We start from the raw sequence: 27,925 nt of genomic DNA on the forward strand, positions 1-27,925 counted from the left end.
TCAGAGCGAAGACTTGGGGAGTTTTTGTTACCCCGTGAGCTCTCTCTGCTTTCAACTTTCTCAGCCAACTGTGAGATCCAGTTTAGAACTCAGCCAGGCCTGGTAATTGCACCTTCATCCTATCCTGGTGTCAGGGTGCAACAGCAGCCTTGGGGCCGCCTGGTACGGTGGCTCAGAGAGGGAGGGGATTTGCCACCAACCCCGAAGGCCTGACTTTGATCCCTGGGCCCTGGGCACCACAAGGTGGAGGAAGAGACCTGAGTGCCACACACATTGTCCTCTGGCCTCCACACATGCACTGCAGCACACACACACGCACACCACACACACACACACACACACACACACACACACACTCACGATACATAATTTTTTAAAAATCAGAATCCAAATACGAGTGTTTTTAAAATTGTCGGAACTAAGAGAGAGAGCAAAGTAAAGGGAGGAGGGAAACAGACTTTAAAAGAAACGAATGGAAACCAGAGCAGCCCTGCCTGTGCCAGGAGTGTCAGATGAATAAGGCAGAGGGATGGATGGGTTGGAAACTGAGTATGCTGTCCGCCATCAGAAACAGGGAACAGGAGGAAGGGCTTCCTCTACTCCTCAGGGCTGCTAAGCCCTCCTCAGCAAAGCCCAGGGTTTTGTTGTGATGGGTTATGGCTAGCAGGAGGGGTGTGTGTGTGTGTGTGTGTGTGTGTGTGTGTGTGTGTGTGTGTGTGTGTTCCAGGTCCCAGGCACTTGCCTTCTTTTGGCTGGACTAGGCTGGAGCTTATCTTGTGACCCCCCAGCTGTCCCCATAGAGGGGTAGCTGTCGCATTCTTCAGGAATGAACTAATGATGGTCTTGTGAAGGTTCCACATTTATTTCTCAGGGCATCAGCAGGACAAGCAGAGACCTCAGGCCTGGAGGCAGGTGGCCGCCTGGGGCCAGCTGAACCTTTGAAAAGTTGTCCAAGGCCGTCTTGGGCCTTGCTGAAGGCCATTCATTTCCAGCCGAGACAACTCACATCCCTGCAGCCAGCCCAGAGTTCAAGGCCTTCCAGAGGCTGTGAAAATGCCTTGTGGAATCAGGTTGTCGAATCCCCGCTGGCGGCAGCTTCAGGTGACCCCACATACTCACAGTTTCTGGGGTCTCATTACTAATCCATCAGGTCCGGGGAACTCCAGTTTTAAGACGCTGAACAGGGGAGGGGCATTTCCTACCAAAAACATCCAGAATGTTCTCACCCTTGTTACTGAATCTTCCCTTGCTGAGTCTTTGGGAAGTGGATACTGTTAATAAAACATCTACCCATTTTTCCATTTTGTAGACATCAATATCAAAGTCCAGGATGGCCTTTGGACGACAGGGATTCTCAGTCACATTTTGTCATTGAGGGCTCTCTGCTGCCTCCCCGGAATCTTCCAGAATGGGCTAGCCAGGCCTACTGAGGAAAACCAAGGAACTCATACAGTTTGTCAAGTGGATGGTCTCAGGCCTGGGAACATTCAGAGGCAGGCAGCAATCCAACCCCCTCCCGGACCTCTGGTGCTTTTAGCTTTCGGGGAATCAGGCTCGATTCTTTTGGCCATTAAGGCATGGCCTTTGAGTCAGAAAATTCAGAAGTGCCTAGTCCTCACCCCGGAAGGAAAGCAGTGAGGGGGAAGGACCCTTCAAAAATGAGGCAAGGCCTGTAGGAAAGGCCTCCAGGGGTGAGTCACCCTGGGCACCAGGCCGAGCTGCTGTAGCTGCAGCCGCGTGGGCCTGTAGGCCATGAAGCTGCTGTAGGGAGCAGATGCTCCCTCATGGGGCCTCATGGGTACCAACAGGGCCTGTGGGGCCACGGCTCTCCGGGGGCTGTGATAGGGCTGAAGCCTTGGGACCGCGGGTGGGATGGGGGCCAGCGGACTGCCCGGCCCTGAGGATGTGGACACACTCTGGTTGAGGGTATGGCTGCCGGTCGACAAGTTGCTGAAAGGGTTGGAGGAGGCGCGGTCACTGGCAGAGCCGCTGCTCCCACTGAGGTGGCCATTGGGGGCTCCTGGACTCTTGCTGGGCCGGAGTGGGGCCACTAGCCTCGGGGACTTCAGGCCCATCACTGGCTTGGAGGAGGCGTAGAGGCGTCGAAACTCCTCATCAAACAGCTCCACAGCCTGGCCGGTGAACTTGGAGAGGATGTTCCTGTGCACGTGTCCACAGAGCCAAGAGAAGCTGGAGGGGAGAGGAGACAGTGAAGAGTCACAGCATCAGTCTTGGGTTTGTGCGACCCTCAGAGCCGCTCACCCGGGCCACTGGTCCTCTGCGCCATCTGAGCAGAAGCCCTGATAACTGGTTATGTGAACCCTGCATAGCTTCGTCTCCCTTTCTGCAAACGGCAGCGCAGAGGCCCAGAGACCAGGACACGCTCGCAGATGAGTCACTGAGGTGTCGGAATAAGTCTTTGGCTTCAAGGTTCCTAACATCCCCAATGCATCCACCCACTCACTTTGCCTGCACACACAGACACAGAGACAGACAGACACCCCCCAAGGCTCAGAAAATGGCTGTGTGAGCTGAATCGTCTCTACCTCCATTCAGGAGTCATCTGATGGCGCTAGTATTGGGGGCCTTCAGTGTTCCCACCTGAAAGATGGGGCACCTGCCTCCTGCCAACATTTATCAGTTAGGAAAATTGCTCCCCAAACAGACAAAAGGGTTGGGACTGAGAGTGCTGGATGGCCCTGCTGTTTTCCATGAAAATCTGCCCTTCAGGCTCAGAGAGGTGGCACTGGCCTTTTGTCTCAGGGCTCAGGAAGTTGAGGAAGGAGGATGACTGTGAGTTCCAGGCTAGCCGGGCTATACAACAGGACCCCGCCAAATAAATAAATGAATGAATGAATGAATGAATAAACAAACAAACAAACAAACACAAATAGTGCTATTGAATGAGGATTTAGCTCATTTTTCTCCTTGAAAACAAAATACTCTCTGAGGCATTTATGCCTTATTTTTATGATTCTCTTATTTTAGCAAAGGCTTTTGGATCTTGGATAGAAAACCTTCTCGATTTCCGGAGAAGCTGAGGACAGAAGAGATGCCTCGCCAAGAGAAGGCGAGGGATGCCAGGCTCCCTACTCAAACAGGCCATCCCTAGAGTAGGGAATGGTTGGTGCAGAGGGATAGCCAGAACAAGCCGGAGTCCTCAAGGTGTGGGTCGTGCCAGAGCCGATGAGAGCCGGGCCTCCAAGGAAGGGCCTCTGCTCCTAGCCCCCTGCCTGTCAGCCTTGCCATCCCGCCCTGGCCCCAGACCCCGGCTGGGTTCCCTGTACTGTGGACAGGCTCACACAAGCCAGGCTAATCCCCGGAACAATTGGGATGCTTTGTTCAAGCTTCTCCTCCCACCCAGGACACCCACAGCTGGAGATGGCGGCAGCCTGGCAGCCTCGGAGGCTGAGCTCAGGCAGGCCGGCCAGGAGGCGGGGAGCGGGGTGAACAATCAGGCTTGGCTTGGACTGGGAAACCAATCTCGCAGCGTTGTTTGGAATCAGACAAGATCAAGACACATAGGTGTGTACTTTGTTCCCCAAAACAAGCCCAATGACGCCCTAGGAACGCCTTAGGCCGGTGGTTCTCAACCTTCCTCCGAATGCAGTGACCCTTTAACATACAGTTCCTCAGGCTGTGGTGACCCCCGGCCATAAAATTATTCCCATTGCTACTTTGTAACTGTGATTTTGCTGCTGTTATGAATCATAATGTAAATATCTGATATACGGGATATCTGATATATGACCCCCGTGAAAGGGCTGTACAATTCCCATGGGGTCGCGACCCACAGGTTGAGAACCATGGTCTTGGGCCCTTCCAGCCCCTGGGTGCCCCCTATTCACTCTGCATTTATGTATTACTGGGCTCATATGCTTCTTTCACTAAACCCTGGGGAGGGAATGACTTTTTCTGTGTGCCGAGTTTGGGCCCTGAAGGCAAAGCGTCACAAGCTTTGTCTTGTAACCCACTCTCCTCCCTGGATAAATAAGCCTATCGATGGCTTATTTAATTCATGCATCTATTTATTTTCCTCTTCTACATAATGGCATTAGCACGGCCGGAAATGAAAGCTAGCTGCCTTTAAAATCTTGTCTATTTATTACTGTGCATGCTGTGTATGATACATGCATGAGTGCAGGCAGAGTCCTGCTACGGTGCCTATGTGGCCGTCACAGGACACCTTCCAGGAATCTCCTTCCACTGGTTGGTTCTGGGGCCAGCACTCAGGTCATTAGGCTGGCACAACAAGCGACTGTACCCACTGAGCCATCTCAGCAGCCTGGACTCTGGGTCACAGCCCACACCTAGTGGCCTGGTCCTCCCAGCGGCCTCGTCCTAGGGTCCCGAGCTAGGAACACGTCAGTGTGATGTGTGCCTGTGCCAGTTACATCACGGTGACCAAAACTGTGAGAAACAGCTCCGGGGACAACAGCTTTGGTTTTGGTCGCGGTGTCTAGGATTTGAGTTTGTCCCAGGGAAGGCATGGCAGTGGGTTCGTGGAGGCCGGGACTTGTGGCGGAGATGTTCATAAGGTGATGGAGCAGAGAGAGCCAGGGCCAGGCCGTAACCTCCAAAGGCACACCCCATTTAGCCTAGTTCCACCTTCGAGGCCCCACCACCTACAGGTTCCACGGCCCTCCCAAACAGCAACACTGCCATAGAGAATCAACGTCTGAAGCACAAGCCTGCGGGGACAGTTTAGATTCAAACCATACCGCCAAGCTCTGCTTTCCTAGGCCATAGATAGAAATAATGCCTTATACTTCCATTTATTCTTAAAAGTAAATATTTCAATTTTTGTTGTTTTTTTTAAACATGCATGCAATATTTAGGATTTTCCTTTTAATATGACATTGCTAAGATGTGTCCGGTTTTTGCTTCTTGCTGCACCTTTTTGACGGTTACATACTATTCCATTGACAACTTCACTGACTAGGTGGGCTCTGGGTAGCTCCCGTTATCAACACTACTGTCTTAACATACCTGTCTCCCACATACATGTGAACCAGCTTCTCTTGATATAGACCTAGGAGTTCAAATGTTGGGCTAGAAGCAGTGTATGTTCACCTGGAGGAGAAAATCCCAAACACCTTCCAAAGCCATTCTCTAAAACAAAAGTGTTTCACAATTTTCAGTGTTTGTTAAAACCTTACCTGGTGTCCCAGCCCTATAATCTCAGCCCCTTGGGAGGCCGAGGGAGGAAGGTAAAATGGTCAAGGCCAGACTGCGCAATTCATTTTGACTTCATATCAAAATCAAAAGTAAAAAGAGGGCTGGAGATGTAGCTCAGTGGTAGTGCATTTGCCTAGCATGCATGATACCCTGGGTTCAATCCCCAGTGCCCCAAACCAAAATAACCCTACCTGGATTCTCACCTGACCCTGCACACCCCATCATGCCTACAGCCCCAACCAATGCGGAGCACTAAGCCTGGTTCCCGTCCACTGCTGTGGAACTCCGCAATCGCCCCGATTCTCACCCCACCCTCTTCTCTACAGCCCAAATGGGTTCAGGGTAAAGAGCTTGACCCTTCCCTTCCCCAGACTGTCACTGAGAAAGAGCTGTTAGCGTTAGGTGCAGTGGACATGTGTCCAGTGCTGCCTGGCCCTGCTGCCTTGTTGGGCACACACCGTCTCAGGAAACCTGGCCATGCTCTCTGGTGCTTTCCTCCACTAAGCCTCACAGAAGGGGTGAGGCACAGGAAGCGGCCTCATCTCCTGGAATAATTCTCCACAAGTCATTGATTAATATGTTCATAATAATCACAGCTTTTTCCTGTTCACCGGAACCCGTTAGAGAGGGCAGATCACTCTGTATAAGAGACCTAGGTGTTGGGTCGAGGAAACAAACTCACTATTCAACAAACCCTGCCTGGAGTTCTAGTTATAGCTAGCACAATACAGGAGAATGTACATGTCAATTTGTTTTTGTTTTGAGACAGGGTCTCACTCTGTAGCCCAGACTGCCCAGAACTCACAGCAATTCTCCTGCCTCAGCACTCTGGGTGCTGGGATTACAGCATACATGAGCCATTATATCTAACATCAGTGTCATTTAAATAAAAAAAATTGTGTGTGTGTGTGTTGAGATATGTATGTATGTGTGTATGTTGAGATGTGTGTGTTGAGATGTGTGTTTGTTTATGTGTGTGTGTTGAGATGATGATGATGATGATGATGATGTGTGTGTGTGTGTGTGTGTGTGTGTGTGTGTGTGTGTGTCTATGCATGTGTCTACAGTCACAGCACTGTATGTATGGAGGTCAGAGGACAACTCTCTGAGGTCCGTTCTCTCCTTCCACTGTGGCTTCCAGGAATAGAACTGAGGTCATCAGGCTTATGTGAGACGTGCCTTTACCCGCTGAGCCATCACACCAGTCCTAATACCAACGTCTTACACAAACAAACCTTTTGGTGCAGCTCACGCCAGGCAGTTAAGTATCTGCACTTGTCATTTACTTGATCTTCCCGACAGCCGAATGGAGCATTAGTCCATTTCGTGTGGAGGAGGAAGCAGGCTGAGAGAGGCGTGCACTGGGTGTGGACATGAGCCCACAAGCTCAAGTTCTTAGGATTTTCAGGGATGATGTGACACAGAAGATTATCTTGACTTAGTTCAGAAGTGAACACGGTGCCAACTTGGGGATTAGACAGTGAAACGGTCCACACTTTGAGCAGTTAAAGATCAACGGAGATTGCGTTTCCCTTGACGCCGAAGGGGACGGTACAGGATGGCACAGGACGGCACAGGCCCAGCTCTGATCTCCCTGCCACAGTCCTTTGGCTAAGATTCCCTCAGCTCCTTCAGCAACAGCCTCCATTTTTGTTTGCTCTTTAATCTCTCCATCCAGCACCTGAGCACATTTCCTAAGGACATCGCTCCTGGACCCTCTCTCATCCTTGTGGGAACTCTAACAGGCCCCTGAATAACTGGCGTTTAGAAGAGAGGGCAGAAGAAACAGAAACAGGAAGACAGACATTCTGAGGGAACAGCTTGTGCCATTAATTAACACTCCAACTGCAATCTAAAAGTTATGCAAAAATGCCTACAAATGATGCAAAAACATTTTAAATAGGATATACCAGGAATAGCAACTTTAGTGAGATTAAGACTAAAGAAATGCAAACAGCATCTGGAAGAGGCTGTTTAGTGTGTCCAGTAATTATGCATTAGATTAAGTTTCGCTGTCTTAAGACTCGTTCGGTTAGGGTCTCAGGATGGCTGTAGCAGTCAGTGGTAAGGAAGTGTTTTCAATCAGTAATTATGCTTCTTGATGGGGACTTCTTCCCAGAGTGTCACTAATAGGCTGAATACTCCCCTTTAAGTGTCTCCCGAAATCCTCACACCCAAGGGTGTAGAGTAGCTGAAGGCACAGGGCGACGAGGCCCTTGTGTGTAACAAGATACTGAAGCCCCTTCCATCCAGAACCAAGACACACTCTCCTGATGTGATTCCTTATGAGGCTACTGTATGTCTGGGGTCAGACATCCTAACACCTCTCTAGTCATCCAGAGTCACCCAGAGCAGGCAGAGAGCATTTACCAATTGTGCCTTCTAACAAGACTACTTCGAAAACACCAGTACTTTTGTCTTTCTCAAGCCCATCATCATAGAGAAAAGCGTATCAGATCAACACTCAAAATAACACATAAAATTACATAAATTCAGCATGCCAAGGATGAGCTCAAAAAAGAAATATAAAAAGAAAGCATCCTCCAAGAGATTCCCACAGAAACAGCTAATGCTCACAGAGTCTGGACCAATCAGCTAGGGAGCCTGCACGGGACAGACCTCGGCCCTCTGCAGATGTGTGACAGTTGTGTAGCTTGGCCTATTCCTGGAACTCCTAAAGGTGGGAGTGGAACCTGTCCCCAAATGCTTGAGCTGACTTTGGAGAACCTAGTCCTCATACTGGGTTGCTTTACCCAGCATTAATACAAGGGGAGGAGCTTAGTCCTACCTCAACTTGATATATCATGCTTTGTTGATGCCCATGGGAGGCCTGCCCCTTTCTGAACAGAAACAGAGGAAGAGTGGATGGGGCAGGGGGGGGGGCGGTGTGCAGAGGAGGGCATGGGAGAAGAGGAAGGAGGGGAAACTGTGATTGGGATGCAAAATAAATGAAAAAAATTTTCATAATTGCTTGCTACAGCTAGCACAGTGGAGACCCTGGCAGCAAAAGTAGCTACCACAGTTAGTTAATATTTCATTCTACTGGGCATGATAAATTTAATTCAATAGTTATATACATTTCGATTGGCTTTGAAAATTATAAATTTATAAGCTCAAGTTTCATTTGCTTTTGGGTACCATCTTACAAGGACTCCAGTTTGCAGTAAGGCTCACTAAGGAAGGGAATGGCTCAGTTGCCTTTAGCCTCCTGGCTATGGGTGGGATAGGATCTCTGTTGTTCTTTTCTGTGTCGAACACACAGATTGCAAGCCCAGTGCCACTTTGAGATCTTTGGCAGCAGTTAACTCTGCAGCTCACACATGATTGAGCCTGTATGATAATGAGTATTCAGAGATGGGTAATGCCTGGGGGGCGATCACCAACCTAAGACAGAGCGCCTGTGTGGCCTGGGCAGGCGTCTCCATGACGGGTAAGGTGACCTGCTGATGTTCCAGGCAACCTAAGTCAGAAGCTCATTTTTTAGTAAAAGGGGGACCTGTAAGATCCTGGCCCCTGTTTTGGGTAACTGTTGCCTTGCTTGCTGACCTTGACCTTGATATCCTCCCTATGCTAATTCCCTGCCAGGTTCCACCCTCCTGAATGCTTAAGGGAAGTTCCTTGTCTGTGTATCCTGCATAATGGGCGTTAACAGCTTAGATGCAAGATTGTAAAATTTAGGTAGTGAACTTCTGCCCTCCGGGGTTCTCCCATTGTGCTGTAAGCCTGTATTTAAGACCTCTTCCCTCCTTCAATAAACAGCATTTGGCATTAAATTAAAAAAAAGAAAAAGAAAAAATTGAATTAATTAAAAAAAGAAATAAGAAGAAAGGAAGGAAGGAAAAAAGGAAGGAAGTGTCCTCAGGATGTTAAGTGACTCTTGGGAATTTGAAGGTCAGGTCAAGCTTTTGTCAACAGATATATGTATGCAACCCAGAACTAACTGCCCGTCCAGATCCTTCCCCAGCCAGGTACTAATGCAAAGTTTATAGACTCGAAACAGAAAATAGCTCAAATTAATACCCTATAATCCAAGGGTGACTGTCCACACTGCTAGTTAAGTCCTGGGTATGGACTCTTTATTCCACAAGAACAGGTAAAGTGTAAGTAGAACCAAATGTCTGCAAACAAAGGTCCAGGCATACAATCTTTACTCCATAGTAAAGTATCAAATGAAACAAAAGAGGCCCCTAAATGATAAGAATTCCAACGTACCTTGGTTCTCTCAAACCTCTTTACAAGTGAGTGCCTACTGCACAGAGAAACTGCAGACTGTGAGAGTTTACAAAACCAGAGAAATTTTTCAAATGAAGAGCAAGTCAAAAAGATAAATAAATAAATAAATAAATAAATAAATAAATAAATAAATAAATAAATAAATAAATAAATAAATAGGAAAGCCTTTCCCTTAACCAGTATATCAATGAGACACTTACATGCCTAGCCAACACTGCGCTGAGAAATCGGAAAAATTCCAGCATCCCAGTAGCTGCTGGAGTTCCCCAGCATTCCAACTGCAGGGTTGACTGACCAGTCTGGAATTCACACTCCTGACTGGCTCTCCCCAACCTGCTTAGCAGAGTCTGGAATCTGAGATCTGTGCCTTGTGGTCATAGCAAAAGAAAACCAGGAGCCGGGTGGTGGTGGTGGTGGTGGTGGTGGTGGTGGTGGTGGTACACACCTTTAATCCCAGCACCTGGGAGGCAGAGCCATGTGGATCTCTGTGAGTTCGAGGCCAGCCTGGTCTACAGAGTGAGATCCAGGAAAGGCACCAAAACAGAGAAACTCTGTCTCGAAAACAAACAAACAAAAAAACCTAGACTCAGCATTTCCCAGAAACCGTGTGAAGCTGGTGTCTGTCAGTCAGGAAAAGCCATTACTTCCCTTGTCTGTGCCCTACAGACAATGACCTCCAGACATGAACATCCAGCTCCAGATGAACTCAAACAGATCCAAGTCCCCATGCCACTTCCCAGGCTGCTCTGTCCTGCAGCCCCACATCCTGTTCTTCTAACTCCCAGGCTGTTCCTGCACACACACACACACACACACACACACACACACACACACACACACACACACACACACACACACACACACACACTGAGAGACAGAGTTGGCAGTTTGATCCCCAATAAACCCTTCTTTCTACCCACAGAGTGGTCTTGTTTAATGGTTTCATGGTGCCCTTGCTTATGCAGACAATTCAATAGAGAGATAATAATCAGAACTTCCTGGGAGATGAGACCCTCTCTGGCACCTTAGCTTCAGTGGTCTCTCCCCCAGCGTGGGACCCCTGTGGGGATATGATGCCTTGGGGTCCATCTTCTTTACCATCCTTGTAATAACTACGCTGTGGTCATGTGGAAGGAAGGCAGCTGATGGGTTCTGAAAGGCACACTTTATTTGTGCACTCTGTTTCTCAGGTTAGCGTAACTGTCAGCTCTCAGGTCATTGGCTAAACTGCCTCTTCTCTCTCCACAGGAGCCACGCCCCAATTCGAAAGGGAAGTATCTGGGTGAGACTTCCAGACCTTATGTTGTTAGATGCTGGGGACAGGGAACATCCTTGTGAGCGGGTGAACAGTTGAGCAAGCTGTAGTGCAGCCATACAGCAGAATACTGTGGGACTCTAAAAGGGATAAAATACTGAGGAATGCATGTCACAGCTGATAGAATCCTCCCAAACACTATGTTAAGTAAAAGGAACCAGTCACAAAATACCACGTAAAGCATGACACATTTTTTTTTTTCCCAGAGCTGAGGACTGAACCCAGGGCCTTGTGTTTGCTAGGCAAGCACTCTACCACTGAGCTAAATCCCCAACCCCAACCATGACACATTTATATAATGCCTAGAGAAGCAAACTCATACAAAATACAGACCAGTGGTCATGAGGGATAGTGGAGAAGGGGAGAAGAGGAGAGAGACTTCTTAATGGGTATGGAGTGTCTTTTTGGGGTGATGAAAACATTTCACAACTAAATGGTGATGATGGTACAATGTTGTGGATCTAATAACTGCCACTGAGTCAAACATTTTGAAATGATTAATTTCATGTTATATGAATTTTAATGTAGTAATAATAGAGTTAGGAATAAAGAGCCCAACTACAGATGCCTTACTTTAGGCATAATTTTTTTTGTATCAAGGGCAACTGTCAAAATAGAACAGAAAATTTGCAGATAATGGTGCTGTAGTTTGGATACAGGTAGTATCTGCCGAAGACCCATTCATTAAGGACTTGCTCCCTAGATTGGTAGTATAGGGAGGACAGCAAACCCCAGGAGTGGGCCTTAAGGAGCGAGCCTTAGGTAAGTGGGGGGTATGCCCTAAGGAGGCACTGTGGGCAGGCTGGAGAAATGGCATGGGATGCTTTTCCAGAGGTCTGGAGAATGGCCCCACCCATCTTTAACTCCAGTTCAGGGGATCCGATGCCCTCTTTGGCCTCTCCAGGCACCACATGGTACACAGACATGCATACAAACAAAACACCATTATATGGATACACGAATAAAAATAACGATTAAAAAAAAAAGCAGTGTGACCCTGCCTTTCCTATGTTTCTCGCCCTGGTTTTTAATGTGAGCGTGGGCTTCTACCCACACTCCCGTCCTAATAATGTACCACCTTCACCAGAGGCCAGGCTAATCTTCCCAAGCTGTAAACCAAATACAACTTTTCTCTGTATAAAGTTAGTTGTGTTGGACCTGGAAAAAAAATAATTCATGACTGTCTGATTAAAGCAAGTTATATTTAGAACTGGCCGGCCAGCTGCCTCTCTCAAAGTCGGGATTTCAGAAAGCAGCCGCTCACTGGCTTTTGAGCTCCCTTTTACCGGGAAGGGTCAGGGTTGATAGAAAATAGCGCCTGGGATAATTGGCTGTTAGCACCTGGACAGAAGAGTGGGGGACTCAGAGCGCAGGGCTGCTGCCTGTGGAGTGGATAAGAGCAAGAATGCATCCCATGGAAGGCGAGTCCTCAAGGAATTAGGGAAGATACATTTTCGTTAGGCAAAAGGTCAATCTCCCAGGTTCAGGAGTTTAGCAAGGCAAAGGGGTGGGCATACATCATGGGGTCACAAGTTCAGGGTAGGTTGAAAAACATGGTTTGCAGGAGACTTTAGGTTTAGGAAATAGAAACTTATTCTTGTAAGGGATACAGACTTAATAACAATGTAGAACAATGTGGTTCCTGATTTGGTTTCACAGTAGCCTCTGGTAGTTTGCTGTGAAAATGCTGACTAATACAAATGGTCTCGGAAAAGGGAGGTTTGTATTAGGACTCAGTGTTAATGTCTCCCCCAAATCCACAAGTTGAAAATCCTAATCCTTAATGAGATGATATTGGGGCGGGGTGCTTCAGACAGTGATTAGGTCTCGAAGGTGGAGCCCTCATGAGATTAAGTGCCTGTCATGGTTTGAATCTGAAATGCCTTCCAGGGACTGTCTGTTGGAATTCTGGTCCCCAATGGTGGCATTGTTTTGGTAGGCTGTCCACAGCCTTTAGAAAGTGGGGCCAAGCTAGAAAGGGGAGCACTGGGGGTCAGGATGACAGCCCAGCCCTGCATTGACCCCGTGAATCCATCTCCTTCCTGATCCACTGGGGAGGTTAATGTTGTCAGCTTGATAGGATGGAGACACACTCACACAAGAGACAAGACTACGGGCAAGCCTGGGAAGTATTAGCTCAATCAGGTTAATCAAGGTGGGAAGATCTACCATAACTGTGGTGGTAACATAATGGGAGAAAGCAAGCTGAACATCAGCATCCCTAACTCCCTGCTTCCGGACCGTCCTGCAACGGACCGGGTGCCTCAAGCCCCAGCAGTTGAATCTTCCCTGCCATGAGGGACTTCCCCTTTGACCATGAGCCAAAACAAACCTTTGCTCCTTTAAGCTTCATTCTTTGTGTCGGGTATTTGATCCCAGCAACAAGAGCGTTGATTAACGTACCCATCAAGATGTAAAAGGTTTTGCTGTAAGTTTCCACTGCCATAGGTGAAGCCCAGCCACCGTGCCCTCCCCTCATGATGAACTGTAGCCCCTTGATTTGTGAGCCCAAGCAAATCCTTCCTCCCTGAAATTGTTCCTGTCAGGTGTTAGGCCACCAAGGAAAGTAACCAATAGAGGCATGCCCTTACCAAAAAAACGACTACAGAGAGTTCCCTCATCCCTTTTGCTGTGTGTGGGGCAGTGTGGACACAGCTTTTCTAAGTAAAAATGCTATCTATGGGCATCTCATAGCAAGTATTACAAAATCACATCTGTACCTTAGCACCAAACCCTGTTAATACTTGATTTCCCAGTTGACCTTCAATCTATATATCCAACACCAGGCCCAAGTTGAATGAAAATCTAAGTGGCCCTGATGTAGGGGAGCCTTCCCTCCCACTATAAAGAGAGATCCTAATGAGAAGAAGCAGAACTTCAGAGACAAGGTAGACCACCTGACCAGAGAGGTAGACCACCTGACCAGAGGGGCAAAACTAATTTTGAGTGACAGATTTTGTTCCTCTTTTCTCTGTAATCTGCTGGCTGAAGATGAGATGGAAGACAGATCTTTGGGGTGGGAATCCAAGGTCTTCCCAGTAAAGATTCAGTTTCTGACTTTTTGGAGTTTTACCTAGAAGATAGGTATCAAGGGCTACTTATAAAAAGACAGTGACTGAGAGCCAGGAAATAGGCCTTTGCTAGCCACTGGGTTGGTTGCCCGTTTTACCCTGGACTTCACAGCCTTCGGGACTGTGAGACGTACATCTATATTATTCATAAGCTACCCAATGTACAGTATTTTTGGTATAGCTACACAAGTAGATTGAGACACTATACATATTAGTGATATCAATGTCGTAAAAAGCATGATGTACTAAAATGAGCAGAAGAAAGCCAATTTTTTTTATGTTTTCTCCCACCAGTTCTCTTTCCTTTATGCTCACTTCTCCTTGGCTAGAAGCTCAGTGGCTGCCTCCGCCTGGCTGCAGAGTGGTGTCTCTGATTCGGCAGCACTGTTGCATTAAGTGGAGAGTCAGACATTTCATGTCCAAGTCTTGACGTGTTTGAAGACAAATGGAACCTCTAAAGAAGACATGCAAAGGGCCAAAACAACAAGGCCTCAACATCCTTAGTCCTCAGGGAAATGCAATGCAAACCCACAAAGAAAGAGCATGTGTCTGTCCAGGATGGCTGGGACACAAGTAATAGACAGTCAGTAACAAACACCACTCAAGGTCAGAGAGGTTGGATGTTCTTGTTTGTTGTTTCTGCTCTTTTGAGGGGCCTGCCACCCAGCTCCCAAATAAACCACACACACAGGCTTATTCTTAATTATAAATGTTCAGCCTTAGCTTGGCTTGTTTCTTGCCAGCTTTTGTTAACTTATCCTGTCTACCTTTTGCCTCTGTGCTTTTCCTGTTCTCTTACTTCTGTAAATCTTACTCTTACTCTGTGGCTTGTTGTGTAGTTGGGTGGCAGACCCCTGGAGTCCTCTTCCTTCTCTGGCCCCTAGCTCTCCAATCCCTCTTCCTTCCAGATTTCTCCTTCTATATGTTCTCTCTGCCTGCCAGCCCCACCTATCCTTTCTCCTGCCTTGCTATTGGCCGTTGCATTCTTTTTTTTTTTTTTTTTTTTGGTTTTTCGAGACAGGGTTTCTCTGTGTAGCTTTGCGCCTTTCCTGGAACTCACTTGGCAGCCCAGGCTGGCCTCGAACTCACAGAGATCCGCCTGCCTCTGCCTCCCAAGTGCTGGGATTAAAGGTGTGTGCCACCACCGCCCGGCAGCCGTTGCATTCTTTACTAGACCATCAGGTGTTTTACACAGGCACAGTAACACAGCTTCATATAGTTAAACAAAATGCAACATAAACAAAAGTTACACACCCTAAAATAATATTCTACCACAGTTGGAGCCTTCAGACATTACTGGTAGAAGCACACATGACATAGCTACTTTGGAATAAATCTCCATCAGTTCATCACAAATGGAAACACAGAGTTAATAATACCCAGCAATTCCACCACTAGGAATACACTCACGAGGATTAAAAATAACTCCACACACACACAAATGGTACATGAGAATTCTTACCCGAATTACTAAGTTTGAAAAGTGGAAACAGCACAATGAATGAATGCCCATTCACTGCAGAGTGGATGAATGAAACGTGGTAAGCCCCCAACAGCACTACATTAAAGCACTACGCTGAGTGAAAGAAGCCAACCACAGGTGGCCACATATATGGTTCTACTCATACAAGAAGTCTACGAGGCCAAGTCATTAAATCTACAGGAAGTAGATTTGTGGTTGCCTAGTGAGTAAGTTCCTAATTGCGCTGGAGGAACAGGGCAGCCATGGCCAGTAGGAATGGGGCATCTTATGATGATAACTGACTGGGGTGATGAGGTTAAGCAACACTGTAAATAAGCTGAGGAGAACCAAACTGCATATTTAAGTAGGTGAACTGTGCGTGGATCAATAAATCGGTTGTATTAAAACAATAAAACTTTAGAGGGCAGGGAGGTGGCTCAGTTAGTTAACAGCCTACTATGCAAGCAATGAGGACCTCACATAGGATCCCTTTCCCCATCCATGTGAAAAGCCAAGTGTAGTCACATGTGTCGGTAAACCAACTCAGGGTAGGTGGAGTCAGGAAGATCCCAGCCAATGGAACCATTGGTGAATACCAGGTTCAGTGAGAAACCCTGTCTCAAAAGATAAGGTGGAGAGCCAGGAAGACGACAAAACCACCCCTGGCCTCCATACACAGTCCCCCACACCAGACACATGCATGTGCACTCACACATACAAAATAAAAAGAAATACATAAAACAAATGGATCATGCCTCACACAGCAAAACAAATCCACTGCTTTATAACAATTCCCAAGAGACTTGAGAGGGTGAAAAGAGAATTCTGTGTCTGATTTCAGTACCAGGAAGGGGCCACATTTCTTGCCTCTTGCCCCACTTATTTGATGTGGACAGAAAGAAGCGATGTGCCCTGGGAACAGCTGGGGTCCAGCTGGCACCCCCCTCAGCCCTTCACTGACAGGAAGCCTTGACAGCAGCTGAAGCCAGTACTCACCTGTATGATCCGGATAAGACAAACCTCCAGTCTGATATGATGAATTTCTCTTGGATTTGGCCGGCGAATTTCCTGCCTGACTTGGCACAATACACTTCCCCTTCCACACTCCGGATGGAAATGTTCTGTTGGAAGCAAAGCGAAGGTGTCATTTACTAACTGTGTGGTTCTCGATAAACACGTGGGCTATGACTGAACATGTCCCCCCCGATTCCGTGTTGAAACCTAATCTCCAATGCAGTGGTTCCGTGGCCTTTGGGAGGTAATTGGCTCATCGGGGTGGAGCCTCATAAAGGGGATTAGTGTCCTGTGTCAGAGACTGGCAAGCTCCCTCACTCTGTACGCCATATGAAGAAGACACGGCGCGACAGTCATTTATAAACAAGGCAGAGAGCCTCACCAAACACTGAATTTGCAGACATCTTGATCTTGGATTTCCCTGCCTCCAGAACTGTGAGAAATAAATCTCAGTTGTTTATAAACCACCCAGTCTATGACAGTCTGCTATAGCAGCCTAAACACACCGAGACAATTTGCATAGGAAATTGGAAGGATGTTCACCAAGATTTTATCGAAGCTTGGAGAGATTTTGTATTATTTACATTTTTTGTTGGCCTAGTTTTCTAAGTTTTTTTTTTCCCCCATTGCTCTGGCAATAGATGGTAATGGGGAACAAAAGAGTAGAATTCCAATAAAAATAAGTCAAATAAAAGAAAGACAAGGGCTGAACGACTAAGGAGCCCTAGTCTAGGCCTTCATAGGCCACAAAAGGCTTGCACTGTCAAAACGCAAGTCCATAGGTGGCCTTAATGGCATGAGTTCCTTACCCTAAGCTGGTCAGAGAACTGACCCAGTATAACAAGAGTAGGCAGTATTGTGACAGCCACCACAGACCCTGGACCATTTGGAGAAAAGATTTGTTCACAATTCCAATCCTAACTCTGTTTGTATCTTGTCTCCCTGACAGCATCTGGTGCCCATGCCTCAGCTGGACCCCATGGAAGACTTTTGAAAGGACAAAGCAGGAGGATGTGTGGGGATTTACTGCAGGCTTCTGGCCAAGGGTTGTGGAATACTGCCAGGACCCCCACCGATGCCTGTCCATGGCCACCGATCTCTAGGAAGGGCACTCCAGTGCCTCCAGAAGCTCCTTCCAGCATCTCAGTGAAAAGAGGTCATATCCACTGCTCTGTAGGTGTGGTCTGTGAAGGCAAGGCCTCCATCAACTCTTTCGATCTATTATATTGACCTTTTGTCAAGGGGTAGAGACCCAGGGAACACCAGGCAGACCCTGAGTGACTGGTTGTAGACAGTGGCATCAGGAGGGATCTCTGAACTTAGCTCCCTCCCAGGCAGTGTGTGTGTGTGTGTGTGTGTGTGTGTGTGTGTGTGTGTGTGTGTGTGTGTGTGTTGAGGGGGAGTATTTTGGAGACAGATGTTGCGTTTGAGCTGGAGGGGGAATATAAAAGGACCATCCATCAGCTGTTAAGCTAGGCCTATTCGTCAAAGTTATGGCTGGTTTTCCTTTTGACTTGGACTCAATGCTCTCAAGGTTGCAAGACTAATTAAATTCCTATCTCCAGGTTTCTTTCCTTCCTGCCAGGAGAGGGAAGTGTGTATGTGTGTGTCTAGGGGAAGATTTAACTAAGAGCATCAACTTTATGTTAGGTTCAGGGAGTTCAAGACACATATCCTCCTGGTCATCAGGGTTGCCCTGTGCGGTGAGGTGTAACAACCTTGTTTCCGAAGCTGAGAGGAGGAGAGAAAACTGTAGCTGCTTACTGGGTATTCATGGTGCCCTGAAACTTCTCAGGCCCTAGATTTCCATTCCTTCAAAGTCAAAGGGTTACAGGTGGGAATGATGGACATCTCATCCAGGTCAGGGCCCGACAATAGCCTTCAGAATTCTCCAGTCCTCTTTCCCAACTACATACACCTTGGCGTATAGCATAAGTTGGAAGAGGTCTGATTGACCTATATAGAAAGTTGAGCAAGAAATAAGCCTTCTTTTTTTTTTTTTTTTTTTATTTTGGTTTTTCAAGACAGGGTTTCTCTGTGTAGCTTTCCTGGATCTCGTTCTGTAGACCAGGCTGGCTTCGAACTCACAGAGATCCGCCTGCCTCCGCCTCCCGAGTGCTGGGATTAAAGGAGTGCGCCGCCACCACCGCCCGACAAAATAAGCCTTCTTGAGATATTGAGATGGGGCATGGGCTGCCGCTGTCCTATCTGATGGATACCGGGTACCCTTAGAACTGTTCCTGGGCCCCTCACCTTGAGATGAATATCAGAGACCTGGACTTTGTCGCACATCTCCTGGAAGAGCTTCACACCTCCCTGGTCCAGAAGCACACAGACGAATACCCCCCGCTTGTTGGCTGCCTCCAGGATGTCACAAAAGATCTCCACATCTGTGAACACATCCATCAGGATGGCCAGGACCTGGGCCAGGAGAGAGAGCTCCGTTACCAGAGAAGTCAGGGCAGCGCTACAAGATCTCAGCCAAACATCCTAAATCCCAGTTGGTCTGGGGGAGCCAGAAGGGAGAGAGTGAGATAGGAGAGGGTCCCACTGGGCGGGATTAGAGGAAGGGAAAGAAGAGCCGAGGGGGAGGTCCTGCACCTGTCATGGTCCCACGGTGCCAGCCTAGGCACATGTCTCTGTGTTGAGAAGCACTGAGGGGAAAAGCTGAGAAGAGTAAGGAGGTGACAGAAAGGCAAACCGGCTCAGAAGAGAGAAGGAAAAAAACGCCCGTAGTCTCAGCTGTTTGGAGGTAGAAGGCACACGTGACCACTGCTTTCCAAATGTCCTCAATCTCTTTAAAATTTCATTTATTTATGTTTCTCCTCCCTTCTCTCTCTTCTCCCTCCCTTCTGTGCTCTCTCTCTCTCTCTCTCTCTCTCTCTCTCTCTCTCTCTCTCTCTCTCTCTCTCTCTCTCTCTCTGTGTGTGTGTGTGTGTGTATGTGCACATGCGCGAGCACGCCACTGTGTGCATGTAGAGGTCAGAGGACAACTTGCCGAGCTGGTTCTCTCCTTCTGTCGTGTGGTTCCCAAATTCTTGGCTTGGCAGCGACCCTCTTTACCTGCTGAGCCATCTCACGGGCCCCTAAGTGCGCCCCTCCCTCAGAGTCCTCACTTCATATACAACAAAAGCCGGCATGGAAGAACCATATTCAAACTAGATTGGAGAGGGCTACCCAAGGGGGATGGAGAAACCTTGATCTCCCAGAAGCCTCTGCATTGTCAGTCACCTTAGAACTTTGCTGAGACGTCCCACAAAAGATGTGATGGAAGTGTTCCTGCCTGCCAAATTCCTATTGCTCCTCCTTCTGTCAACAGCAGATTAGACTTGAAGGGATGGTCTTTTCTCTCTGCTCTCTACCAATTCGATCTGGATGGAGCTGCTGGTAACCACTGGTCACGGGCAGAATGGGAGACCAAGGCCAAGAGCCATGAGAGTACCATATCCCTTCCCGACCACAGAGACCGGTTCAGAGATGGTCACGCCATCCACGTTGTTCTAATGAACACTGGACTAGGTCATTTGTTGGAGCTCTTGAGAAAAGGAAGGGTTTTGTTTGTTTGTTTGTTCCTCCACTGACCGTAGTTGGTGTGCGAGACCCTGCTCTCCAGTGTACTGCCCCTTGTGGAAAGCAGGCACAGACAGGAAGGCAGCCTGGAGGAAGCAAGGCCAGGCAGTGGCCATGGATCCTCAGCAGCACCTGAACACTGGTTCCAGCCATACCTGAAGCCAAATCCATCCTCTTGTCTCAGCCCCTTGGGTGTTGGGATTACAGGGGTGTAACTGTGCCAAGCTACTTCTGACCTTTCCACAAAGGATGTCAACAAATCTTCTCCCTTAGTTTGTTGGATTTATTTATTCCCTTCCTAATACCCAAGTGGTGGTATGGTTACAATTCCATTATTAGGAATTACGATTGTGTTAAAATTGCAAGGCACAGTGGCAACTTTGTGGTCTGAAGTAAGGCTTGTTGAATAAGTGCTCAACAAATGCGTGTTAGTCATGAATAAAGTGAAAAACAGCATAATAACCCCAATCGTCATCTTCCACCATGACCGTGAGTAGAACATCACAGACAGATTAAGCCAAACTAGTAGCTATGACAGCAGGGGCGTGGAGAGTTTCTTCTTCAACATTAGATGTTACTGTTTGCCAGTGAACTGTCCTCCACAGGTTCATGTGCTTGAACACTTGGTCACCAGATTGAGGGGAGTCGGGGGGGGGGCGGGGTTTGCAGAACTTTTGGGACTTGTTTCTGTCAGATGTCTTGTTATAGCTCCGAGACAAGTGGCTAACATAGCTACAACAATATTGTTTTATCGTCTTACCAACAATACGATGTGTGTGTGTGTGTGTGTGTGTGTGTGTGTGTGTGTGTGTTTTCTTCGTTTCATTTTGCTCTGAGCCTCACTGTGCGGCCCAGGCAAGCAGTGACTTGCATTCTTCCCACTTCAGCTTCCAAGTGCTGGGATTCCGAACCTGTGTCAAAAGGCCCCGTGACGATGGTTTTTGTTTTGCTTGTTGTTAAAGCACCAAAGAATTGGGAGTTAGCAAGGAAAGAGAACACCTCAAGGAGGCAGCCGGGACCTGTGTGGGGATGGCTGCTTAGCTGATGTGGGTGTCTGTGCAAGGGAGGGGACAATGGAGGAACTTGCTCTTGAGCAGTGAGGCCCATAATCCACTAAAACCACAGCTGGGGTCACGTGGCTGAAAGTCTGTAAGGTAAATGTAGAGGAGCCCAAACGGCCAGGGCCTTCTCTCTCTGCTGTGAGATAAACACTGCCCTTCCAAGGCATAGACAGAAGAGAGCAAGCACATCCCGTCCAGGGTAGCAGAGGTGTTCCTCTGAGACAGGGTTGGTGAGAAAGTGACAGACGGGACAGATTTATAAAACAAGGCATTTAGGTTAAGGATGGCTGCACAGTATCTGGGTTTATCTTCTTTGCTTCCTGTTGGGGTAGGCTTCCAGCTAGATTCATTTGAGGCCAGTAACTGGCTTGAATTGCTATTCCTTTTTTCCCCTCAGACAGAGTTTCTCTGTGTTGTTTTGGAGCCTGTCCTGGATCTCGCTCTGTAGACCAGGCTGGCCTCAAATTCATAGAGATCCCCCTGGCTCTGCCTCCTGAGTGCTGGGATTAAAGGCATGCGCCACCACTGCCTGGCTTGAATTGCTATTCTTAAACTCCCTACATGGTGGCTGGGGGGTGGGGGGTAAGGTGTCACCTTAGAAGGTGTAGTGGATTGAACTGTGGTTCCTCCCCGCTAAAAATACATGGTCATAGCCTAATCACTGGGACCTGTGAATGAGACCTTATTTGGGGAGAAGTCTTTGCAGATGGAATTAAGTGAGAAATGCCAAGGTGAGTTCTTCCCAGATTACTCAGCGGGCCCTGGATCTGATGACAAGAGGTAATGGAGGAAGTGAGGTTTCATGGTGCAAGACTGGAGTTTTAGCTGAGGCTAGAAGATCACAGAGCCTGGACAGCCTGGGCTACCTAGACCCTGTGACCAAGTGAAAGAAAGCAGAGGAGAGATGCAGGAGGAGGGACAGGCTGTGTGAAGACGGAGGCCGAGATGTGAGTTGGGTAGCTAAGAGGCCTGGAGTCTCCCGAGGCTGGGCGACGTGAGCAAGGATTCTTCCTGGAGTTTGGAGAGAGCATGGCCCAGCAGGTGCCACCATTCCATCCTCTCGGCCTCCAGAACTGCTCGAGAATAAATTCCCGTTGTTCTCAGCGGCGAGATGTTTTGGTGGCCCTGGAAATCAACAGAAGGTCCCCACACCATTGAGAGGACCTGCTGGGAACTAGCAGAGTTAGTCTGTCAGGTCCAACTCCCCAAACTCCCCAAGGTAGTCCAAATATCCAGAAAGGAGCTTAAACTGGACTATGGGAGGATTCCTGGTGGTCAGTTAAAAGCCAGCATTCCTCAGGACCTTGGGAAGCCAGCTCCTGTCTACCCAAAGGAGTCATTTCCCTTACCGCCAGCAAAAGGGACTATGGCTCTCCAATTAGCATATGCCTCCTGGTACTTTCTGTACATCAAGTCCACCGCTGGCCTCCAGGCTCCCTCAGTCCCTACTCACATGTACTTGCTGTTCATTTAAAAGGCCCCTCCTCACCAGTCTCCTGGCCCTTCTCACTCCCAAGCTGCTCATCCTTCTCAATCCCAGCTTCTCTCACTGTGGACAGCTCCTGATCTTGCTAGACTCGCTACACTCCCTCTATTCTCTATGGCCTGCTAGTCTCCTCTCTCCATGTCCAGTCATGGCCATGTTCAGTCTACGTTCTCCCTCGGCTCTGGGTTCTTCTGGATGCCTCTGGCCGTTCTCCTTCTCACTTCCATGATAAAATCTCCCCATACCTCGGAGTGGTCATATCATCATATACACAGCCTGAACAAGCCACTCAGTCTTTCTGGACCTCAGTTCCTTACCCACAAAACACAGCTCAATCAAGAAAAATAGTTACTATGCAAGGTGGGTCTAACAAGCCCAGTAATGAAGATCCCAGCAATAGCAAGGAGAAGGATGGGTATTTTAACATGAGGCTAAATTAAAGTATCATTCTCCTTTCCTATGTACAGTTGGCAAGGAGGTATAGGTGATACTAGAAAAGCCTCGTGCAAGAACGCTGCTTTAATCAAGGTTAGAGAAGAGGATTAAAACCCATGCCCGCTCATCTAAGGCATAAGCCATAGGAACAGGAACAGGTGGGCTGTGTTCCCGTTAGGACCAACCAGATGGACCACTATGGTGACAAGAGGTGAGCAGAAGAGAGAAGGAAGCCCCCCTGTGTAGCCCCACTCTGAAGAAGGAAGGTATTTTTACAAGCCAAGCCTCACTGCAGGCTGGCTCCAGAAACCCGCAGCTTTGAAGACATGGAATGGATGTGAGTCAGATGGGGCAGTGCCGCTCCTGCTACATGTTGTGTGGACCCCAAATCCTGGCCCTTGGGAGGTCCTCAGGCTGGAAACCCTGCCATGGAAGGGCAGGGGCGGCAGGGGACTGAGATGAGGTGGTGGGGTCAGAGCTGGTGCTGCAGTTAGACACCGGAGACCCTCAGCACCGCCCTGGCTTTTCTCTGTCTTCTGTGTCCCAGGCTCTTTTTGTGAACATGCCTTTGACAGATCAGTCATGCAGAGGTTCGCTGAGCATATATTATTAGCCACAAGTTTGTCTCATGGGACTTCCTCAACACCAGTCCCCCAGCTTCCCAGGGAGGAACCAGGGGCGCAGACAGCTTTCCACAGCCACAGAGCTGGGATGTGGTCAGAGCTCCCCACACCCCATCCCGGAAACCCATGTCCTCATCATTCTGCTCCACACCCGCAAGGATTCGGATTACCCTTTTGTCCATCTGTCTGTCTGTGTACATCAGCGACAGACTGAGGGAAGGAGGATAAGGAAGGAATATTCTAGAATTAAAAGTAACATTCCAGTTCTGTCTTCCTGTCAGGAATACAACCCTACTTTATCTCTGCCTCAGTTTACCTACTGGCCCCAAATTTACACAGAGCATCTTCTTGCACTCTTAACAATGATTAATGGTCTTCAAGAACTTTTGCTTATGTGTATCACACCTATTGAGATGAGAAACTAAACCTGAAGAAGTTGCTTCGGCTACTTTAAAGTATCGGCCATCAGACCCATTATAAAATATATAACAGGTTTCAGAAATGACTATTTTCGAAAGCTGTGGTGAGCAGCATGACCTTGCTCCGCATATGTTGTATGTTTGTGTGCAGAGCCGGGGACCAAAGCCAGGACTTCGAATGTGTGTAACAGACCCCAGCCCTGATGCTTTACATTTTTGCTAACCTATGACTGTAGCTTCTCCTATCCCCTGCCTCAGCCTGCTGTGTGTCACTGTGAGTGGGAAATAATCTTTGGTGGGGGGTGGGGGAGGGACACGGACGGACGGACTAAGTCATAGCTCCATGGGTAGAGTGAGTGCCTAGCCTGCATGAAGCTCCATGTTCAATTCCTAGCAGTGCATAGACTGGGTGTGGTGGTGCATGCCTGTAACCCCAGTGCTTGGGAGGTGGAGACAGGACCATCAGAAGCTACATCAGATTCTACATCAGGGAGGGAAATCAAATTATTTGTTTTCACACAGATAAGTACTTAGAACAGAGCATCATAGAAGCACGGCCAAGTCCTCAGGGACCCTCGGGGTCTTGTGACCCAACTTGGGAAGTGCTGTTCTCACTCTTCTGCCCAACAAGGCACAACACAGTTGCTGGCCTTTCAGCCTCCATCCCATCCCGTCCCGACTCCTTGGGGTCCGACTGGGTAGATGGTGGTATCTTCCCACCTCCAGGACCCCCCCCAGCCCCCCGGCCTCGACACGACCCTTCTGACCTTTGCACCTGACTTCTCTCTACCTGGATTTCTCCCTTCCTTCTCTGCCTGGAAAACTCTTACTCAGTCTTTGACTCTCAGAGGCCACCTCTTCTCAGCACCCTGCCTTAGTCACCGTCTCCGGGTGCTGAGCTTTGCCCCACCTGCAGGGTGACCCATGGCATGGCACACTCCAATCCTCTCTCACAGGGGGAGACAGCTGACAGGGGCTTCCCCAAGGCAGGGAGACCGCAGTTTTGCTTTGCTGCTCTGGGCCGGGTGGAGTGAAGAAATTCAGCTTGAAGGGAGGAAAGGAGGGCGGATCCTGCTTCTTAGGGTGGGGAATGCTCTAGAGTGGACAGGCAGGCTGCTCCTCAGCCTGTCTCCCTTTCCTCTCAGGGGCTGCAGTTACAGGAGATGGGGAGCTCAAGCCCAACTTTTCCCCCTCTTCTTATCACCTGCTTCTAGGGTAGCTTATCTATCACCTATCCATCTCTGCCACCATATCTGTGGGAAGAGACCACCCCTGAGCCTTCTTGTGTGTGTGTGTGTGTGTGTGTGTATGTGTGTGTGTCTGTGTGTGTGTGTCTGTGTGTGTGTGTGTGTGTCTGTGTGTGCGCGTGTGCGTGCGTGTGCATGTGTGCATGACACAGCATGTATGTGTCTGTCTGTCTGTCTGTCTGTCTGTGTGTGTGTGTGTGTGTGTCTTTCTGTCTCTATATCTCTGTCTCTCTCTCTCTCTCTGTATTGGAATGTGTGCTCGTGCACTCATATGAGCTTTGCATGTGTGAAGGATATCACGTCAGCCTGCCTGCAGATGTCAGGTAGGCAATAAAAAGCCTCGGGACATTTAGGGAACTGTGGAGATGGGGAACCCAGCCAAAGAGGTCATCGCAACTCATTCCAGAGGATCCAGGTCTTCCTACCTGCTAAGTGGACCTGGAAGTCCACCCTTCTGGATGAACCTTTCTGATTTTCAAGGGTCCTAAGATCCATACCATGCTATGTTATACAAAGAACAGGAGTGAGGCTTGGGCCTCAGAGGGCAGATACTCTGCCAGGTGGGGAGAAGGAAAGCCGGGAGACTCAGACAGAGAGCTGGGTTTCACAGCCAGCCTTGGCTTCTCTCCAGGGTGTTGCACTGTCCCTAAAGCTGGTGCTGTGGCCGAGGATTCATTCTCTGCACACAAGTCCCACCCTTAGGAGAGCACCAGCAGTCACCCAAGAAACCAGAGCCAGGGCACTCAGCAACAGGCCAAAAGGAATCTCAGTCCAGCATGGCAGCTGAGCCTCCAGAGGTCAAGGCACTTGTCCGAGGTGTCACGGGGCAGCCCCAGGCCTCCCAGGCTCCTAACAGCCTGCCTGGGCCCATCTGTCCACTGCCGATGCCACCATGGCGCGAAATACAGTTCCCAAGTAGCCACACAGCGGTCCCACACACTGACACCTTCTATTTAGTTTCCCAGCTCTCTGCTCCCTCACAACCCTCCAGGTCCCCAGCCCTGGTGGCTTTCCCCAGAACTTTAAGATTTCACACAGTGTTGACCCTGGGAGGGGATCCTGGCATGAGCCCAGGACCGTAGACACAAGTATATACCAGTGTATGCTTTATGAGACAGAGACCAACATGGTGTGTGGGAGGGGGAGGGTGGGAAGGGAGGGAGGAAGGGGGTGAGAGAGAGGAGGAATATTTTCTAGATGTACTCCTCCTCACACACACCAGTGGTACTGGGGATCGACTGAACTCAGGGCCTCCTATTCACTAAACAAGCGCTCTACCACAGAGCCACACCCCCAACACCTGATGACAGATTTTCTGCTTCGGGGAGGAGGGGTGGGCACCCACAATCCCATGGGAAAGAAGAAACATCAAAAAGCCCTTCTATCCAGCCCCCGGCTGACAGGCCTAAGTACCAGGGGGCACTGGGAACTCCTACCCCTGCTACCATGGTGCCTGGGGTCCTCTCCGCTGAGTCCTTGTTCTGAAGGAATTTTCAGAGTCTGCCTCACTGTCTTGTTAAAACAACAGCAGCACTCTGGCAAAAGGGAACTTTCCTTGACCTCCCTTCCCACACCATTTATTTTATTTTAATGCTTAGAGCTGCCTAAGGCATGGGACAGGGACCATGGGGCCACAGTGAAGCCCTGCCTTAAAAAAAAAAAAAAAAAGACAAAGCAAAACAAAAGAAAAAAAAAGGGGGGGGGGTGTCGCAGGGTCACTTGTGGGCAGCCAGGTCTAAACAGGGGCCGAGAGGACAGTCGTATCCCCTAATGAAGTACCTCCACCCTTCATGTGGAAGCACGGAAGTAACGTGCAGCATGAACCAAATGAGAAGTGGGGAGATCGAGGGGGCCAGGCAGAGTGTACAAAGCCCTGAAGCCAGGGGCCGGGGACAGGAGATTCTGCAGGGGACTCAGGGTTGAGCGGCAGACAATGGGACAGGGGCTGGAGAACACGCAAAAGAAACGTATTCTTCCCACACAGAGGATGGTGGTGCCAGGGATAAGTGTCCGTGGCCTAGGATCCAGGTTGTAACGGGCATCCAGGGGTCTGTGCTCCAGGGCAAACCTGCGAGAACAGGATGCAGCCCCTCGCTCGCCCTGTTCTACCAGCCCAGCTCCCCGCCCGCGGCCAAGCAGCCATCAGCTCTGCGTGGGTACCTGGCTGGCCCGGGAGATGCAGCGGCGGACCAAATCTCTGATGTTGTTGTGCTTGTCCATCTGGAAGTACACAGTGGCGCTGGACTTCTCCTTCAGGTAGGGCTTCTCAGCCAAGGTCCAGTTGTGCAGAAGGGCTGGCTCGCTGCCTTCTGAAGCCACAGGGAAGTAGGTACCCGACTGTAGAGAGCATGAGTCGAGTCCTTTGGACCCTGCCTCGGCCCCTCCTGCAGGGTCTGGGCCACTGGGGGGCTCCTTGGCCTGAGCCTGTATGTACTGGGCCTCCACTGAGGACAGGAAGTCTACCTCTCCTTCCTGGCTGAGAGCGTGCCAATAAGCCTCAGGACCCCCATCCAAGAGGGCATCTGTGGCCAGCCGGGCGCTCTCATTGTCGCTAAAGTCAGCTCTGGCTGGCCGGATCCACTGGTTCTTAACATCTTCCAGACGTTTCCGAATCTTGCCCACATGCCTTGACCGGCTCATGCTGCGTGTCCCTCAGTCGTTGGGGGTGGGGGTGGGGCAGCCCTGGAGCTCTTCCAGACGTAGGGAGAAGGCAGACAGTACCAGGGAGGAACGGAGCGCCAGGTATTCCTAGGAAGCTATGGGCTTCTCATACTGGCCCGTGTTCTTTCCTCTCCTCTCGACTATTTGGAG

General features: G+C 49.1%; 1 protein-coding gene across 1 annotated transcript; it reads right to left on the reverse strand.

Annotated features, from left to right (window-relative positions):
* Window positions 1–840: 840 nt before the first annotated feature.
* On the reverse strand, window positions 841–27,919 carry Fam83a (family with sequence similarity 83 member A). Its single transcript, XM_006990677.3, has 4 exons — window positions 27,275–27,919; window positions 18,527–18,694; window positions 16,256–16,380; window positions 841–2,190 (listed from the first exon to the last, which is right to left on the reverse strand). Exons 1-4 carry the CDS (start codon window positions 27,752–27,754, stop codon window positions 1,653–1,655), a joined length of 1,311 nt encoding a protein of 436 aa, XP_006990739.1. The 5' UTR covers window positions 27,755–27,919; the 3' UTR covers window positions 841–1,652.
* Between the last annotated feature and the right edge of the window lie 6 nt (window positions 27,920–27,925).

This window comes from Peromyscus maniculatus, chromosome 20 (assembly GCF_049852395.1).
Source record: "Peromyscus maniculatus bairdii isolate BWxNUB_F1_BW_parent chromosome 20, HU_Pman_BW_mat_3.1, whole genome shotgun sequence".
Taxonomy (NCBI): domain Eukaryota; kingdom Metazoa; phylum Chordata; class Mammalia; order Rodentia; family Cricetidae; genus Peromyscus; species Peromyscus maniculatus.

Bases quoted from the DNA above. Each gene is read 5' to 3' on its own strand.
- Fam83a (XM_006990677.3), bottom strand. From the start codon at position 27,754: ATGAGCCGGTCAAGGCATGTGGGCAAGATTCGGAAACGTCTGGAAGAT. The intron at 18,695-27,274 runs GTACCCACGCAG...CTCCTGGCCCAG, and splicing joins GCATCTCCCGGGCCAGCCAG to GTCCTGGCCATCCTGATGGA. The intron at 16,381-18,526 runs GTGAGGGGCCCA...TGCTTCCAACAG, and splicing joins TCTCTGATATTCATCTCAAG to AACATTTCCATCCGGAGTGT.